Source organism: Agelaius tricolor, unplaced genomic scaffold (assembly GCF_023055355.1).
Source record: "Agelaius tricolor isolate 1412-34295 unplaced genomic scaffold, bAgeTri1.0.p SCAF_10, whole genome shotgun sequence".
Taxonomy (NCBI): Eukaryota; Metazoa; Chordata; class Aves; order Passeriformes; family Icteridae; genus Agelaius; species Agelaius tricolor.
The window spans coordinates 21,926,626-21,945,018 of record NW_027269270.1 but is presented as its reverse complement, the minus strand read 5'-3'; the positions used below and the strand labels follow the sequence as shown (position 1 = coordinate 21,945,018).

The window sequence follows — 18,393 nt, the reverse complement described above, 5'->3', positions numbered from 1 at the left end:
TTTTTAGAGGAGTAGCATTTTATTTTCTGCCTTGCATCAAAGGTATTTTGGTGTTGAAGTTTCATTACAACACATTGACTGAACTGATGTTTCAAAGCTTCACATATTGCTTTCAGTCAGTACCTCTCCAGAACGAACAAACAGTTTGGTAATCTTAACTTCATGCAAGGTCTTACGATGTCTAAACTGATGGGCTGAGAAATTGCCATGTGAAAAATTAAATTTCAGGGTTAAGACTCTCCAAATATGACTGTCAGTGTTCACATTTGCCACCTTCTTCAGCTTAAATCCCAGGATGAAACACTGCAGCAGCTTCAGATAACCAACACCTATACTCTCTATTGAAAATGAAATGACACTTTTCAGTGGAGAAGGGGGTTTAACATACCAGATGTCTGCTTTTCTGCCGTACCCTTCTCCACTAATAACTTCGGGACTCATCCAGTAGGGAGTTCCTGTGACAGACTTCATTCCCGTACCAGACAGACAGATGGTCTGCAGCCGTTTGCTGGCACCAAAGTCACCAAGCTTCACATTGCCTGCCGAGTCCCGCAGAATATTTGCTCCTGGAGGGAAGGGAACACAGCATTACCTTCATAAAAGACTCAGGGTTTTGGTGTGGGAAACAGTAAAAGAAGTTTGGATACAGTGGTACAATTCAACATCAACCTAGGATTTCAACCCAGAGAATTTACTTTCTCTGCTCATTCTTACTAGTCTGTTCTGGAGTTCAGAAAATAATGAATTGCTCACACTGGTTTGCATCCCAGGCCTTTTCCAGGAAGGGGCAGTCCCTTTGTAAAGCCCTCCTGACAAAATAAGGAATGTGCTACACATGGGAAATTAAAAGAAACGGGGAAACAATTTCCACACAACTGAAAATGACTCCCATACTATTGTAAAGCAAAACCTCAAACTGTGTTACAGATTCATTCAAAACAGTTATCTGCACAAGATGTACAAATTGACTGTGATATCTCAACCTGCTTTGGAACAAAACACTGTTGATACAAAGAACAACAGAAAAATGGTAAAAATATTAGGGAATACAACAGCATTGTGTTCAACACACCTATTCGGCACATCACCATCTTCCTACATACTCACACCTTGCTTATGCAACACTTGCAAGTCACCTGCACCTGTCTGCAAAAAGTAGATGTTACACCAGGTTTCCTAGCAGTAAAATGGAAGAAGTCTTATCAGGCAAGTCACCTCTGCTGGTCACTTCTTGTACCAGTGAAGTGCTGGTTAATTTCTATATAATTGATGAAAAAAAACTCTGTAAATTTAAACTTTTAAGTCATGACACTTTCCTCTGCACAGTCTATTTCTAATGACATCATCCTCCAATATATTTAAAGCTATTAATAGTAAAATAAAATCAAAGGAATTTATCCTGCTTGTTTTACAGTTGAAGACTAAAGAAACATTGCCAGAACTGCACTAGAACATCCCAAAGTTGCTTATTTTTCCCTCCCAAGTTACAACAGCGACAAGACTAAAAGATGGAAAGCAATCACACTGATTTTAAGTCAGTATTAGTATTTTGGTATTTCAAACTTAATTGCATTTTAGTGCTTCACATAAGATTGGACAAGGATCAGTAATAAAGAGCACTGAACTGTGCACAGAACTCTCATTACCTTTAATATCTCGATGGACAATCATATTACTGTGCAAATAGTGAACTCCTTCCAGAATCTGCCGTGTGTATTTACGAGTCACGTTCTCTGTGAGCGCTCCGTATGATTTCAACTGGTCTTTGATGGAACCCTATGGCACAGAAGCATAAAGCACTAACACTTCTAGAATTCAACTGAAATTCAATCACATTTATGCCTGAAACGTAGACATTTAAAATTACAATTCTTCTTGATTTAACCTTAAAACTTGCAAGCAGCTGAATAGTTCCAGTACAATGTACAGAAAGAGAACAGCCCCCTAAACAGCTTCCTAAAGTTTTTGATGGGTGACACTCAGGATGAACATAACACATGCCCTTTGGGTTAGCTTATACTCAGAAAAAAACATTGTCAAGAAAAAAAACACCATGTCCTATAGGGTGGTAAAAAATAACAGGTAAGCAAATCTTAGCTTAAAATAAGATTAAATCAAAACTTCTTCAAAAATAGTTTTGCAACTATTTTTGTATAACCTCTCTTTGTCACATGGAGTTACAAACTGCTAAGATTACTTCTGTCACTTCTCCAAATGTCAGAAGAATTCAAGACATGCCACAAAACAAGACCCAGAACTCAAAAAAATGAAGAAGCAAAAAAAAACCCCACCACCACTTAGAAACCAAGGCCCAGACACTGCTTTTCCCCTCTGGAGTCTCATAGTAAGTAGACTGCTGTAACTATTCAGAAATACAGAGACACTCGAGAAATACAGAGCCTCTGTTTTTATAGGAGCACATTTTGTTTAGCTCTGCTGACCCCACTTTGGTGAGAAAATGAAAATCTACAGTTTTCTGACCTTATAGTATTTCCTAACAAAGAAGAAGAACAGCAGTTCAGCATGTACTAGGTGCCACACAAGAAGCAAGCACCAAGATTATTTTCTGTATGCACTTATTCTCACCCCCATCTCAGCTACTCTTTGTTTTCCAGAAATACTTGAAGTGTGGCAAAACAAAACAATAAAATTCAGGGAGATTTAAGAGATTACTAATGATAATATTGCCTTTCCAAAGACATTGCCAGGCACCACTTATGCAAAAACCAAACACAAAGAGCTTTTGTACAAACCACCGTAATTCTGAGAACCCAAGCAACCAATGGAGAAGACAGGAGGTTGCAAGCACTTGTCAGTACCCATCTTTGGTGGTTTTAATTTGGACAGTTTGAAATATCTGTGTGCACTTATGCAAAGCTGAATGCTTGGGTGCTCATCACACTGCACACTATGGATGGCTGAAGTGGATGAGCTCTCTTGCTTACCCCAGGCATGTACTCCATGAATATTGAGAGTGTCCTTTCAGGTGGATCTCTCAAGAAGCCATAATATTGAACAATTCTTTCATGCAGCAGATTTTTCAGCAACTGAATCTCACACTCAAGTGCATTTACTTCCTGAAAGGACAAAACAGGACAGATTAACCATGCTTGATGTAGTAAAACTAAGATTTTGGATTTGAATTTTTTCAGGCAGAGCAGTGTGTACATATTAAAGTGTAATGCAAACTAAGTAGCAAAATACTCCTACAGCTAATGTAAAGTTTTTGCATTTTATGACAACAAAATATCAATGTTAAACTGAGGTAATTAAAAACAAGCAAAATTATATATTTTCTATACATTGTCTTTGGGATGGTTTAGCTAGTTTTTCATTGTTTCTCTTTTCTTAAAGTTATGCTTGTTTCAGAGCACAGCAGATATCAATATGTTCATGAGGTCAGTGATCATTATGCAACATGTCATACGCCTCCACTTGGGTAAAAAAACAACTAACAAAACACAGAAAACCACCCCACATTTTAATCTTTGTGGTGGAACACATAGCATTAATCCTTAACTTTTCCAGGATAATAGACTATACTTTAAAAACGCCTTTGAGTAGCACTTGATATTGTAATAATGAAATGCAGCAAAGGAAAACACTAACAGCTGGTGCTTTCTCTGCAGCCATCCAAAACACTATAAATTTTGCAAACAGGAAGTAGTAAGAATCTCAAACTGTCTTCATACCAAACTAAATTTCTTTTTGGCAATTTGTTTTCAGGAACACTTATATTAGTACAGCTTCTTCTGCTTATAAATGTAACTTCTTCCAATTCCTGTTAGTATAACTAATTATCTATTTCAGAGCATGCTTCATAATAGATTGTTTGATTTTAGAGACTGAGGCAGCACCAAATCAAATTATGCATCTTCATAGCATAAGGATCTGTCTGAAAATTAAAATGTGATGTAATATTAAAATCAGGTAAGCAGACTAATTATCTATGGTACAAAAATACAGAACTCCTAACAAGGACATGGTTTCCTAACACAACATGGTTTAAAACATGTTCATCCTGTTGAAAGAAAAGAATGTGAGCCTGGTCTAGAACACACCACTTCAGCAGGAGCCTTTTCCAAGGTCTCTCTTTGGGATCACTTACCTTGCTGGTTTCCGGGCTATCGGGATCAAACTGAACTTGTTTAACAGCCAGTTCTCTTCCAGTGTCAGCATCATAACACAAATACACTCTGCCAAAGGCACCTTGACCCAGCAGTTTACCAAGTCTCCAGTTAGTTGGAGCTCGTGGTGCTGAAAATATAAGTATGTTTTGGTTTTCAAATGAGCTTGTTATTCAGCTGATCGAGAAAAACTGGAATACACAGAAAATAATTTTTTAAAAGACTACTCTTTCAACAACAGAGACTGTGCGTCCTAAACTTCACCATCTAAATTACCAAGATCAATAAAACTCCCTGTAAGATGGAAAACATGAGCTACCTAAATTTATTCACAAAATAAGTTGTGGTAGAACTAGACATACTTAAAACAACTAGCAATAGCTAATTTGAAAAACAGAAAAAGAATGTTAAAGAAACAGCTTTCTTTTTTAAAAAAGAGAGGCATAATTACAAGGTATGAGCTACTGAAATCATCACAAAGTATATTTGCTCCTGAAATTCCACCACAAGTATGAAGCAGTACCACTAAAAATTTACAGCTTAACTGAAAACATGACCAAGATCTGCAAAAATGAATAGTAACTGCAACCTACAAAATCCTTCTCAGGTCCTAAAGAGTCTAAGAAATCACTTTTACAATGTTTTGTTATCACAGATGTAAATTCCAATTGAAAGTCTACATGGAGGTTGGTAAGATAAGCAATGAAAATACTGATGAGCATACTCCTGACCTTCGCCTATTAGAGAGATAAAAACATATTATGTAATAGCATGTTTGGATGGCATGCTAGGTTTTGACATGATATATTTGAAAAGTAAGAGTTTTACAGCGGGGTTCACCAATGGCAGAACTTACAGCGGCTGGGTGGGCTTATGTCCATGACTGACAACGTAGGATTGTCTATGTCACTGCCCCTCCTCCTCATGCGGTTATCTTCGTACTCTGGGGTGAAGACGCTGCTCCCACTGCTGGTGCTCAGTGAGTGATCAGTGGGACTGAAACTGACCGGGGATCGGAAGCTGTTGCCCTGAGTCCTTCTGGCTCTTGGAAAAGTTTTCAATTGTAAACAGAGAACACAAAAGTTACAGTACAAAAAGATACTGCAAAGAAATGTGTGCATGCAAATACTTTATGAGTTCTACATCATCTCATTCAAATCTGTCACAGTAGAGGATAGGACACAATCATCATGAAGTTTACTGGACTACAACCATCATGAAGTTTCCACCTAGAAGAAAACAAGCATTCATCACAGATGTATCTAAGGACTAGACAGAATCAAAATCTTGTGTTTAAGAGATTAAAATTGGGACCAAATCCTGGAATTTTTTTCAAAATATAATCAACATGCTTGAAAGATCTGGAGACCTATAAGAGGAGGAATGAAAACGCCACGCCTCCGCTTTTATTGCTCTATTAAATGTGCAAATACCAATATTCTGATATTTAGGAGAATAAAATACACGTTTACAATGCTGTAGTGCCCAAGCCAGCCTCTTCCTTCTGTAAACTAGAAAGAATTTAATTCAGAGAAAGACTGACACCTGGAATCAAACAGGAAGACCACAAAAGTATTTTAAAAATCAAAACACAAGCAATGCAAAATTTGGAGATAGCTATGGTATCAGAAGGAAAACCAGAGCACTGATCTTCAACATGTTAATTACAACCAGATGACTAATACAATTTATGCTAATCTATTTAGATAACACAACTATTTTTAGAATAGCATCTCTTGATTAAGTTTCATCCTAGAGAACTCAGCAATAACTGAATGAGTCTCTGATTCATTAGGTACTACATTAGAGGAGGAGCTCCCAGAGGACTAAAGAAAGCAGATAAAATATCTCTGAAATAGTAGACTCAGCCTTATATACTAGTCTGGACAATTTAAATTCCAAGAAAAATATGCAAACAAGTTATTAAGCAGTTTTATTCACCATTGAAAAGATAAAAATGTGATAAACCAGTCATAATTGGTTTGTCTCATGTAGCTAATCCTATTTTCCCATTTCAATGGGACATTCCCACAAGCTAACTGGTGAAGTGTTGCAGACCATCTTACTATGCAGATTATACTCAAGACAGATTCAGAGCAGTTATCGTGATTTCTCATCAAAGGGGAAGATAAACTGCTGGGGATGTCCACTTAAATTATCTTCAGTTCATTTCCATGCACTATTTTAATCCCTCATGTACATATGATGGAACTTAACACACTGAAATATTGCAGATGACATCATGTTAAGTGTGGCTGAAAGTCCATTTAGAGATAAAAATAAAAATTCACAGTGAAATTAGACATTAGAGATGATTCAAAAATCAAGATGAAATTCAGTAAGGAAGTACAATATACATACTTAAAGAGAAATCTAATGCAGAAACTACAAAATGTAAAGCAATTGGACATCATGAAGAAAATGATATAGGAAAATGTAACCAAAGACTGAAGAGCAGTCAGAGTGGTGACCAGAAAGTAGGGTCATTCTGCAATATATTAATGTGACTGCTACGTACCAAATTCTGCTTATATCTTGTGTTATATGTAAAGTGGCCATGAGAAAAACCTCAGCTCGGGCAGAAGAAGAAAACAAAGGCGAGAAACCAGGTGTGTGTGTGTGTGATGCAGGGATATAGAAGGGCAATGACCAATTCTTCACTGTGCTAAAATAGACTAACTAGTTCTATTTCCATTTGCAGGAAAAATGTCTTGGGAGACAGAGAAAGTTAAGTTATAAGATAAGCTATCTTGGAAGATGATAACATAAAGGAAATGTATGTCTTCTGTTAAAGTCAATTTAGAGTTTACTTGAAAGTCAGTGTGACAGATCATTGCCTCCTTAAATCTTGCTCTAGAGCAAGGAACTGGACATTGCAGTGCCTAAGTTTGATATTTCTGTGATTCCTGTAACATAATTCCATTTATTGCTCTGCACATTCCACACTGCAAGTGAAGCCATCTGGTCTTGGGACACATTTCTTTGTAACTTTTCTCAACTAGTGCTCGACACACCCTGAAGTATGAAAATCCTTCAGCTGCTCCTCTCTACTTCCTTTAGAAATTTAACACATGTTAAATTTATATCAATGGTATTACTGTCCAAACCAGTTTTATGGACACATCAGCAGGTGCTGCCTTGCATTCCAACAATTTATTTCACCAACTAATTCTCAGTTTACATCACTGCTCTTAAATTTTATTTACTCTTTTAATCTAAGAAAATGTTAAAAGGAACTCCACTGGACTTGGGATTTCTTAAAGCAAAACCAGACATTATAAACAGACATACCTACTTTAACTAGAAAAGGGTCACAAAGGTCAAAAACTTATACTGTATGACTTGTGTGTGGCCAAAGATAGCAAACATTTCCACAGTTGTGCATATGACTCAGGAATTCCGTAATCCGTAACTTTACCAGAGATAAAACTGCTCAGAGGTTCTATCAATCATTAGAAGCTTAGCAAGTGAGTTTGGGGAAGAAATTTAAGCTTTCAATTTCATCACTGTTGTCATTTAATTTCATTAAGATCTTAAAATTTTATCACATTTTCCAATGAGAAACACAGATTAATAAAACTGTTGCAGTGCTTACCATCATTGTAGTCTTGTTGATGATATGAAATATGGTATCTTCTGGGATAAGTACCCCCCTTTCCAAATTTCTCAAATATTGGGATATCATACTCTACTAGAAAATAAAATGATTCATTTCAAAATTTAAAATGTGACAAAGCATGTTAAATTAATCACTTTGATAATACAAACTTAAAATGGGCGAGAGTATCAGAGGATATGAAGGGCAGAAGCATCAGAGGAAAAAGATTCATGGAACAAAATTACACAACTCACAAGTACTAAAAGGACTTCAGTCAAAAGTCCCAAAGGATCAAGAATTCAACAGCTCAAGTGGTTTGTAACCTCTTGCTTAAAAGAATGTTGGAGGACTGCAGTATGCCTGATTACTCCAGTTTTAAAAATACTTTATAGAGGAGAAACTATTCCAAAGAATAGAATTTAAAGTTGTATAAATATGAAAAACTGGTGAATGAGTCAACACAGCTTGAATTACGAAAACACATTCAAAAGACCCTAAGATCCTCTTTTAAAAGTTATTGAAGGGGAAAAGTATAAGGTAAGGGAAAAAGTCCCTCAATGCATAAATAATTGGTTACATGGTAAGTACATCAGAAGGGAGGAAACAGTCTATAGTCCACAGGAATCTGGGCTAAAACTCATGCAGTTTAATTATCCATGAATTCTCTGCACAGAACAAGGAACAGGGAGGTGACAAAATCACTTTGAGAAATAAAACCAAGAGAATAATTAGAGAAGGCCCTTAAGAGGCTATGTGACTGGATAATAAAGTTGCAGATGAAATTCAGTGTAGGCTTCTGTAAAGGTTTGTGATAGAGACTTCCAAAAAAGCAGGAGCTGAACTCTTTTTATTAGCTGAGAAGAAAATTAAATGCTGTAAGATACACTGAACAAAGTTTTGGTCTACTCAATTTCAAAGATTTCAATAAACGGGTAAATATTCAGAAGTACAGAGATGATCAAAGATACGAATTGCTCCTCCATAAGGAATGTAGGCCTCTAAATTCTAGAAAAGCAACAGCTTGAAGGGAGCAAAGAGATCCATAAAAACCAAACCAAACAAAAAAAAATCCACTGGAAAAACAGTAACAGAAAAAAAAAACCCAAAATGAAAAAACCCAAGCCTTAAAAAAAGTTACAAAGCACATACTTCTTCATAAAACATAATAAATTGCACAACTTTCTGTTGCAACCTACAGCTGATGCTGAGAAAGTTTATAGAATTTGAAATAGGGACAAGAAAAATTTGTAGAAGGAAAAAAATCCATCAAATCACAGAACATCTTGCATTTACAGAACCCTTGAGCAACACATCACTAGGAATATATTCCGAGAGACAAATATTACACACCCCTCTGTAGAAGCCCAGTACTGGTGGTGGCAGGAAGAAAGACTATGCCAGATTGACATTTTGTCTGCTTCTGTTATACTTCAAATCATGAGAATAAATATTGAATATGGAATTAATGAATGCTGTCTATCCCATTGTTAACATACTAGAACATGGAATGGGGAAAGAACACAACAAATCCCAATAAAAAATATTGCAAGATAATCTAACTAGAAAAGTAACCACAATGAACACAAATGAACTAGATTAGGATTAGGATTATACAAAAGGCAAAGTAATTTCTGACATTTCAGACTCTTTTGGTACTTATCTCTGTTACCTAAATGCTACTTACACACAGTTTTAGTTTTATTTTTATTCAAAAGTGGTGCAATCTGTTAAGCACTCTAGAATTCTAAAAAGAAAAAAACTCACCATCACAGATTTATCTGGATAAAGCTTCAAAATCAAAATAAAAAGAAGCCTTAAAATATGTAATAGACTGAAGGAATACAAAACCCTTTTGATTTACTGGAAACTAATTATTGTTTAACAGCTAAGTTTTGTAGTGAGACATGACTGTGAGAAGACACTTTAGAACACTTTCAAGGTTACCCACTGCACTTTGCATCCTGAGCCCTGCACAACTACTTAGATTAGAGCCAGAGTATTGTATGAAAAAACCACAAGTGGTGATGATTAATTTATAGGCACAGCACACAGCTCTCCATCCTTTCACTTTGCAGCGCTTTCAAATACAGAAGTCGTGAGCACTTCAAAGTGATACTTATTTCACAGAGAAGAAAACACAAGCTCCATGTACTTGTTTTGGCTGGGATAGAGTTAATTTTCTTTATAGTGGCACTTACGGTGCTACATTTTGGATCTGTGGCCAAATCACTGTTGGTAACATATTTTAGTTATTGCTGAAGCACATTTACACAGAATCAAGGAGCTTTTTTGCTTCACATACTGCCCTGCCAGCTGGTAGAGCAGGCTGGGAGACAGAAGAAGTTGGGAAGGAACACACCTGGGACAGCTGGCCCCAGCTAACTCAAGGGATATCCCATATTATCTGAGGTTTTGCACTGCAACAAAGGCTGGGAGAAAGATGGAGGGAGGGAGGGAGGGAGGGAGGGAGGGAGGGAGGGAGGGAGGGAGGGAGGGAGGGAGGGAGGGAGGGAGGGAGGGAGGAAGGAAGGAAGGAAGGAAGGAAGGAAGGAAGGAAGGAAGGAAGGAAGGAAGGAAGGAAGGAAGGAAGGAAGGAAGGAAGGAAGGAAGGAAGGAAGGAAGGAAGGAAGGAAGGAAGGAAGGAAGGAAGGAAGGAAGGAAGGAAGGAAGGAAGGAAGGAAGGAAGGAAGGAAGGAAGGAAGGAAGGAAGGAAGGAAGGAAGGAAGGAAGGAAGGAAGGAAGGAAGGAAGGAAGGAAGGAAGGAAGGAAGGAAGGAAGGAAGGAAGGAAGGAAGGAAGGAAGGAAGGAAGGAAGGACATTCATAGTGACAGCGTTTGTCTTCCCAGGTAACCACTAGGAGTGATGAAGCCCTGCTTTCCTGGAAATGGCTGAACACCTGCCTGCTGATGGGAACTGGTGAATGAATTCATTGTTCTGTTTTGCTTGTGTGTGCAGCTTTTGCAGTACTATTAAACTTTTCTTACTTTTCAGGGCTCTCTCCCTGGTCTCACATGGGGAAGTGAGCAAGCAGCTGTGTGAGGCTTAGCTGCCAAGTGGGGTTAAACCACACTACCTCCAAATAAATTGACTACAGTTATACAGCAACTTAGAGACAGATAATACAGTCCAATTTAACTAAGTGTGCATGCCCCTATGCACTGCACATTTGCTCTTCTTACAGAAGCAGATAGTTATATCACACCCACTAGGAGTGATGTCACACACAATAATCTAGAAGAAACATGAAATTTCTTGTATTTCCATGGTATCTTTCAATGTGTGCATTTGGTGTTGCTTTGCTTTCTTCTATCATATTGTTTGTGTAATACAATACTTCTCCAGAGTGAACATCCCTTCTAAGTCCTATTATTTGCAAGAGGAGCAGTTCTGGAAAGCTAGTGTGTCTCCAGTGATTTTTGCCTACCTGAGAATTCCTGATGATTATCTGGATAGCTCTGTGCTCTTGGCATCCGAGACTTGGGATAGTTGTCCCTGGAAGTGTAAAAATACACAGAATCTAAAAACTGCTGTTAATCCAGACTTAAGCTTACTGTCCTCTTACTGATGAAAAGCCACTGCTATATAGATTGCTGCAGAATGGAACTCAATTCGGAAACTCAATTCTAGTAGGCAACTGTAACAATTAAGGATCAGCAACAATGGAGAAGCTTGCTCATTGAGCTTAATGTAGGTAAGAAAGCAACAGACTCTGTTAATGAGCAATGATATTAGTAAAAACATGAATTATCACAAGTACAGCCACAAAGGAGCACTGTTATGTTTAACACCTTTATGGCTAAACACAAAGGTTTACAGACTGGCAAAATGGGTTATACAGACTACAAAAACTCTTGAGGAAATTTAACCAAAGAAATGTAGAACCTTTTAATGAGAAAAAACATTTCCTCTTCTCTCCATGAAAGTCATAGGATTAAGAGAGTGATTTTATTGAGTTATAGAATGATGAAGAATTTTTTGGTTCTTACATGATCACATTGTTTCTTACCTACAGTTGGTATGTAACTCCCAGCCACAAAAAGGAATGGATGGGATTGCCAGTCAGAGCAATCGATAACAGTTTATTTCCATAAACATACCAAAACAGTGTCCTCCTTTTTCTGGTAAGAATTTCTCTAATGGGTAACAGAAGCTAAATGGAGACACAAAACCTACATCTTTGTAGGAAATATTTAAATGAAAAAAAAAAAAAAAAAAGGAAAACAAACTAAGTAGAGGTGTCAAATTACGTAAATAAAAACAACCAAAAAGAGTTTTGAAGAAGAAATATGAGTTGCATTAAGTTTGCTTTGTTTTCCCCTTCTTTCACTCACGCCTACCCCACAAAACCCTTAAATTTGGCAATTAGATAAAATTTCTTTTCTATGGAACTACATTAAATACTGTGTACGTCTAATCTACCACACTAAAACCACAAAATACCTTTCATGTCTACTGTCTTATTCCTTGTGAAATGCAGACTTATTAGACTCAAAATTGTATTTGTTAGACCAAATCTACTTGTGTCCTCAAACCACATATTCTCAAATATACTACTGAAATAGTACTACTGAATAATACAGCTCTGATTAATTGCCAGAGGCAGTGACCTCCAACTCTTCACCTTTCTACCAGTCAAATAAAATATTTTATTAGCAGTTTTATTAGTTTTGCAGTTTGAAATAAACAAAGAGCAAATCTGCACATTAAATCCAAGGTTATTTGCCTGACCACCATAAACCAAACAGGAATATGTTTTACTTGACTTGGCTGGTGGACAGTGACCCCTCAAAACGCAGGGATCTTCTCAGAGGTCAATCCAAAAAGACTCCCCACAGCACACACTGCCTCTAGCTGACTGGTGGGCTTTAACAAAGAAAAATCAGTTGAAAGTTTGCAGGAGGAACAAGGGGAGAGGAACAGACAGTAATTGCAAAGGAAAGGAAGGGACTGTCTGTTGCAGCCAGCAAATGATTCTACCATCTTCTTGAATTGGGTACCCCCACTTTAGCAAAGAAAAGCCTACTTCATATGGCAGTGCTTAAGAACTGTAAATTTAATGCAGTGGCTCACTGCCAGGATATATACACCACCCATGAGAAAGACCTAGCAACATTTAGTAAAAACCTTCAGTACATTTTTGTAGGACCTCAAATCTAAATTTTTGTGGTTTAAATACAAATTGTTGAAAAAAAGAAAAAAGCACCACAGTATTTTCCATGTATTAGTAAGCAATTAAGTTTCAATAAGCTTTTATAAACCTTCTATAACTTACAAGGGAATTTCTGGAAGAAGCACTGTCACTTGAAAGTGTGACCTTGGGAAATTCTTAAAATACAGCTTAAAATACAACCTGAACGGAGTTGTATTTTACAACTGAGACATTATGCAATCTAATAAAGATAAATAATTAAATAATGAATGTAAATAATTTTTACCCATCTAACGGGCTGTCAAGCGAGGGACAGCTTCCCGAGCCAGAGTTTTCAGGACTGCTCAAAGACAATGGATCCAGCATCTAATAAACAATAAACAGAGGAAGATCAACAGGTTCAAGGTTTTTTTCCACTTTTTTTTTCTAAATAGTTAAGGGCTTTGCTATAAAACAGCTAATAAGAAACAAATCCAAATCACATATGAACTGGTAAAAACAGAATGGAAAGCTCATCTCTTGACTTAAAATGAGCTCCTTCCTAAAATGAAGTTTGTTTTGATATATTGTATAACATCTATTATTTTCCATGAATTAGACAACAGTCTTTTGCTGTAAATTAAGCACTTACCCCTCCAATTTTTATGGTCTGTGCTGCATCTTAAAGGTCCTAGGTACCTACTTGGCCGTACACTAATCAAGGATTTATTAAAGAAACAGTGTCCTGAAAGTGAATTTGCAGAGTGCAAACTCTTGAATGAACTCTGTATTGCGAAGGACAACACTTACCACAGGTTCAGCATTTTTATTCCTCTTGTCTCATGCTGAACAATACTGAATACTTCTCTAAGCCAATGCATTATGGCCCAACTGGCAGCCCATGGGTTTTATCCAACCCCTCATCTCTTACAGAAAGTGTGAGGTCTGCTGTCAGAGTGCCAATAGCTGTGCTCAGGCAGGTCAACAGCAGAGCAGAGCAAAACCCTCCATTCCCTAATTCCCTTCTTGTCCTTGTTGGGCAGGCTGTGACAGATAAAGGCAGCATGGCCAACACTTGCCAAGGTGATGTGGCAATGTAGGTGGGGGGAGCAAACAGAATTTGTGAGCCCACCACACCAAACTGGTCCTTAAGGCTGCTTAGGTTGAACTAACCTGGCTTCTTATGAAAGTAAAATTCATTAATTTAAACCTGCTGACAGCTCACACAGCAATGCATATATGACAGGTTATATATTTCTGGAATACTTAGGAGTGAATGGACATCCCAGGCTTCAGGGACCATCTGTCTTGTCTGACCAGTCAGTGACCAGAAATTACTTTACCCACACCAAAAATAACTATTTTTCTGGAATGAACCCAGACTTGGGCTGGATCTGACGACATGGCTATGATAATGAATAGCCCTGGTCTGGAAAGTAGGAGATTCTGTCCCTATTCTCAGCTCGGTCATTAAAATTGTGCAACAAATTGCACTATCCCCTTGCCTTTATTTTATCATCTGTCTCTCATTTAGTCAGCTCATAAAAATTGTTGCCTCTTGCCTTTTGTAAATACACTGCCAATGTCAACAACAACTTGAACAACTGATTTGTGTATGCAGCATTATTTTTCTTTCCTCCTTGAAATATCTCTTTCTCCATTGCCAATTCTGTGAGCAGTTACATTCACGCTCCTTTTCCTGCTGTTTTGAAGGGCAATTTTTTAGATTCAGAGAACAGGATTTTTATTTTGCTAACTGTGCAGACACCAGACATTAATGCAGGTGAGTAAGAAGAAAAAAAACAACATACATTTGTGATCTTTACACACTAAAAAAGTGAATTTGGGAAATCTTTCAGAGCTTATTTATGCCAGGCCTACAGCCAACCCCTTGCCTCTACCCCAACACAGTACCTACCACACAGAATCACAGAATATTCTGAGTTGGAAAGAACCCACAAGGATCATTGAGTCCAACTCTTAAGTATCAACTGAGTCCAAATAATTCTGAGAGATCCAAACTCTTTCTAAAAATCTCCTTTTAATTACCTGGAAAAGTTGTAAAGCTGGTCCTGCTTACGTACCATTCTCAGTAAAATAAAGGGGCTTGTGTTTTCTAATGTTTTCCGCTGGCATCTCTGCCGTTACTTGTATCTATCACTATCTCACTCAACAATCATGGCAATTAAGAATATTAGCTTTCTCCTTGTAACAGCATATTTTAAAAATTGAAGAGACAGAGTAAAAAAAATAAGCAGGTTCTGGAGGACTAAACAGCACAATTATTTCAACCTTATGTCAAGGTTGAAACCAATCAAGTTTTACAGAGTTATCATCAATTTTTTTGCTGTTCCTTCTAATAATTCCATATCCTTCTTGAACAGCAGTATTACATAAATAAACTTAGCAAAAAATTTTAATTTCAATATTCACAGACATACCTGATCCATACTTTCTGGAATGAATTCACCCTCACTGTTGATACTGGTGAAGGATCCATTTCGAGCCACCTGATGCAGCTCATCTGGAATGTATCCTGGGGGAGGTGAACTCCTGTCACGAGTATTAGAACCTTTTGAAAGAAAAGGGCCAGTCAGAGTCTCCACTAACCCAGAAGTCAAGGCCTTACTGAAATGCTTCACAGGCACTGAGCCTGCCTGGGTCACTTCTTGCTTTAGGAATCTCTCAAATGCTTATGCAACACAAGACTTAAGTACAGCATTTAAAATCTACAATCCAGAAATTACGAAAAATTTGGGGCAGAGTTGCCTCAATGACATTAAAGAGAATTTTCATTATACAGGAACAGAAATGTAATTTGCCCACACATCTAGCTGAGTAAATTCCTTGTTTTGACCAAAACCAAAATCCAAACCCATATACCCATGCCAACTAATCCTTTCCAACTCTTAAGAATTTCAGTTTTTCTTTGTTGAATATTAAGTCTGTAAGAACATAAATACATATATTCATAACAAATGCATAATAATATAATTAAATTGTCAGGAAAATTATTAATTAAGCTCTCCAGTTTCATAATTAAATTCGGAAGTTAGTATCACCCAACTTTAAAACATGAATAAGTCAAGAGGGTACATCAATCTCAAAATCAGTATGTTAAACAAAATTTCACACAGTAAAAAAATATGGGGGTCCTAATCTGTTTTATTGTCATATAAACAGATTTTTCAGTAGCTCATTCCTGTATCAGAAACACCAGCTTTTTAAGTTACCCTGAAATAGCTCTACATACACTTATTTACTTGTGGGGTTTTTTGATAATTTTCTGTATTATATACATTTAAAACCCTTTTGTCTTAATATTCAAAATCCACTCCCCCAAATGCAAATTTTATAGTAGTCATTGATGAGTAGAAGAGACAGTCTGTGTTGAGAGCAAAATTTTCATGAAAAGACAAAAGACATTTTTACAATTAAAGCTATTGAAATGTGCAGCTTACCTATTACAGACAGCCGCCTTTTTCTCTCTGTCACACCAAACACTGTATTATCTAAATCTTCCAGTGAGGGCAAGGGTTCCACGTTATTTACACTGGGTGACTGAAAATGCATAAGTATTACAACCTGCAGTTATTACTTTACATTCCTGACAATGAAAATACTTTGTAAGCTTTACAGCCTTTGTGCAGTACATTCCATTTTTTAAGCAGTCAAAAAAGCAGCTTGGCTATTTAACTCACAATTCATCTATTTTAGCAGCTCACTCGTAGTCTTTAAAACTCATTTTCAATATGTGCCAGTATGCAAGTCCTATGAATATCAATGCTATGATTTGTTAGATAATACCAAAATATCTCAGCATTTAGTCTATAGACTACTAGTCTTTGCTTCAACAAATATTGAACTGCCCATATATGACTTAAAGAACAGTTTCAAATAACTACCATTACTTAAATTCTCTATGTTTGTTTTGTATCATTCTACCAAGGTTTACTTTTCTACACCTGTAGGGTTGGCAAACAAAAAGACAGGAACAGGATCTAGGAAAGACTTAAAACTGAGTCAGTACAAAATGCTAATGGATGCTTAAAGTGAAATGAAGAAGCAATCAGTATTATATTCAATTGGGAAAATGCTATATTTAAGAAAAGATACAAATTATATTTCATTATGAAAACTGAGGAAGGTATTTAGCCTGTCTGCTCATACCTGTGTATTTCCATGTATTACAAGCAGTATCTTGAGACTTTTCATATGTACACTACGGTCAAGTAGTTCAATAGCTTTGTCCAGGTCATCCTGTGTGGTTAATGGAATTACGAGCTACAAAACAAGGGGCAGGGAGAAAAGAGTCTTAAACAGGACACAAGAAAGAAATGAGGAATTCAAGTGCAGAGAAACAAACAGAATGTTTCCTTTCATAGCAAACAACTTGAAAATAAACCTTATTAAGTATTAAAATAAACCCTTAAGTATTAAAAACTCAACCTTAACTCTTCCTTCAGATTCCTCTACTAAGTGGAACAAGTCTTCACAAGAAGCAATCATTTTGCATATACAGAACTTAAATATTCAGAAGTTTCACCAAAACGGGTACAACTGGGTCAATGCCTAAATTAACACAAGTCTAAGATAAATATAAGTCCTATTTCAAAGAGTATAAAGCAGATTTTTGTATCTCAAATGTTACTAATACACTTGTTTAAAGTTTCATCACTAAAAGAATTTCTCCAATGAAAACCAGCATTTGTTAAGGAAGATGTGATCCATGTGCAACAACTCTAGTCCTCACTAGAATCCTACTTGGATCTAATTAACTAGAATTAACTTGGCATACATCTATCTTTAGAACAGAAAATTATGCCATTAATGTGCAGTTGAGATCTGAATTCTATAACAATGACAATTTGGCTCATGTTTCAGGAGTGTAAATTACAGCTTCTGCTTGTAACAAAGGAAAAACAGAATACAGATTTTTAAATCTATTCCACTCGTAAACAGCCTCAGGCAATGATGCTTAAATACAGTACTTTTATACAAAAAGAGATGGAATTGAGGAGGAAGATCTTGGTAAAATTAAGAGTATGCTTATTTGTTAAATTACACTTTTAATACTAGTGACACATTATTACCATCACATTTCTGAAAGGTGATTTGCCAACTAGTGCAGAGGGTAAGAAGCAGAAAACCTACTCAAGTGACTAAAAATCTACTAGTGGAAGGAGCTGAGGCTAAAGCATTACGAAGGGCCATTTCACCTGACCTTCCTAACATCCAAAAACCTTCTGCTGGAATTCTTCATTTTGAGGATCAGTTTCACAGAAATGTCTGGTAATGTAATGAGTAACTAACAAAGAGCAATCACTGGCATTTTCTTCTGCAAAGATGCAGGGTAGATACAGCAGTTACATTGTGCTTAAACAAGCAGATGAATAAGCCTCCATGCACTTTGCTGACTCAAAGCAAAAGCCAGATGTAACCCCTAAGAATGGATCCTGCATCTGTAAATACATTTGCTATTAATAATTCTATCCCTACTTCTAAAGGAAAGCCAGAAGTAATATTGATCAGGCAAAAGT

The 18,393-nt window shown here is 36.8% G+C and overlaps 1 protein-coding gene across 1 annotated transcript in view; it reads right to left on the bottom strand.

Annotated features, from left to right (window-relative positions):
- MAP3K2 (mitogen-activated protein kinase kinase kinase 2) overlaps nt 1-18,393 on the bottom strand; it is a 49,340-nt gene that overhangs the window by 8,143 nt on the left and 22,804 nt on the right. The window contains exons 6-16 of the mRNA XM_071435210.1: nt 17,024-17,137; nt 16,315-16,414; nt 15,295-15,425; nt 13,161-13,240; nt 11,150-11,217; nt 7,719-7,815; nt 4,984-5,186; nt 4,109-4,257; nt 2,946-3,077; nt 1,647-1,776; nt 389-566 (exon numbers count right to left, since the gene is read on the bottom strand). Coding sequence (XP_071291311.1) covers nt 389-566; nt 1,647-1,776; nt 2,946-3,077; nt 4,109-4,257; nt 4,984-5,186; nt 7,719-7,815; nt 11,150-11,217; nt 13,161-13,240; nt 15,295-15,425; nt 16,315-16,414; nt 17,024-17,137 — 1,382 coding nt within the window. The remainder of the gene's footprint in view (nt 1-388; nt 567-1,646; nt 1,777-2,945; nt 3,078-4,108; nt 4,258-4,983; nt 5,187-7,718; nt 7,816-11,149; nt 11,218-13,160; nt 13,241-15,294; nt 15,426-16,314; nt 16,415-17,023; nt 17,138-18,393) is intronic.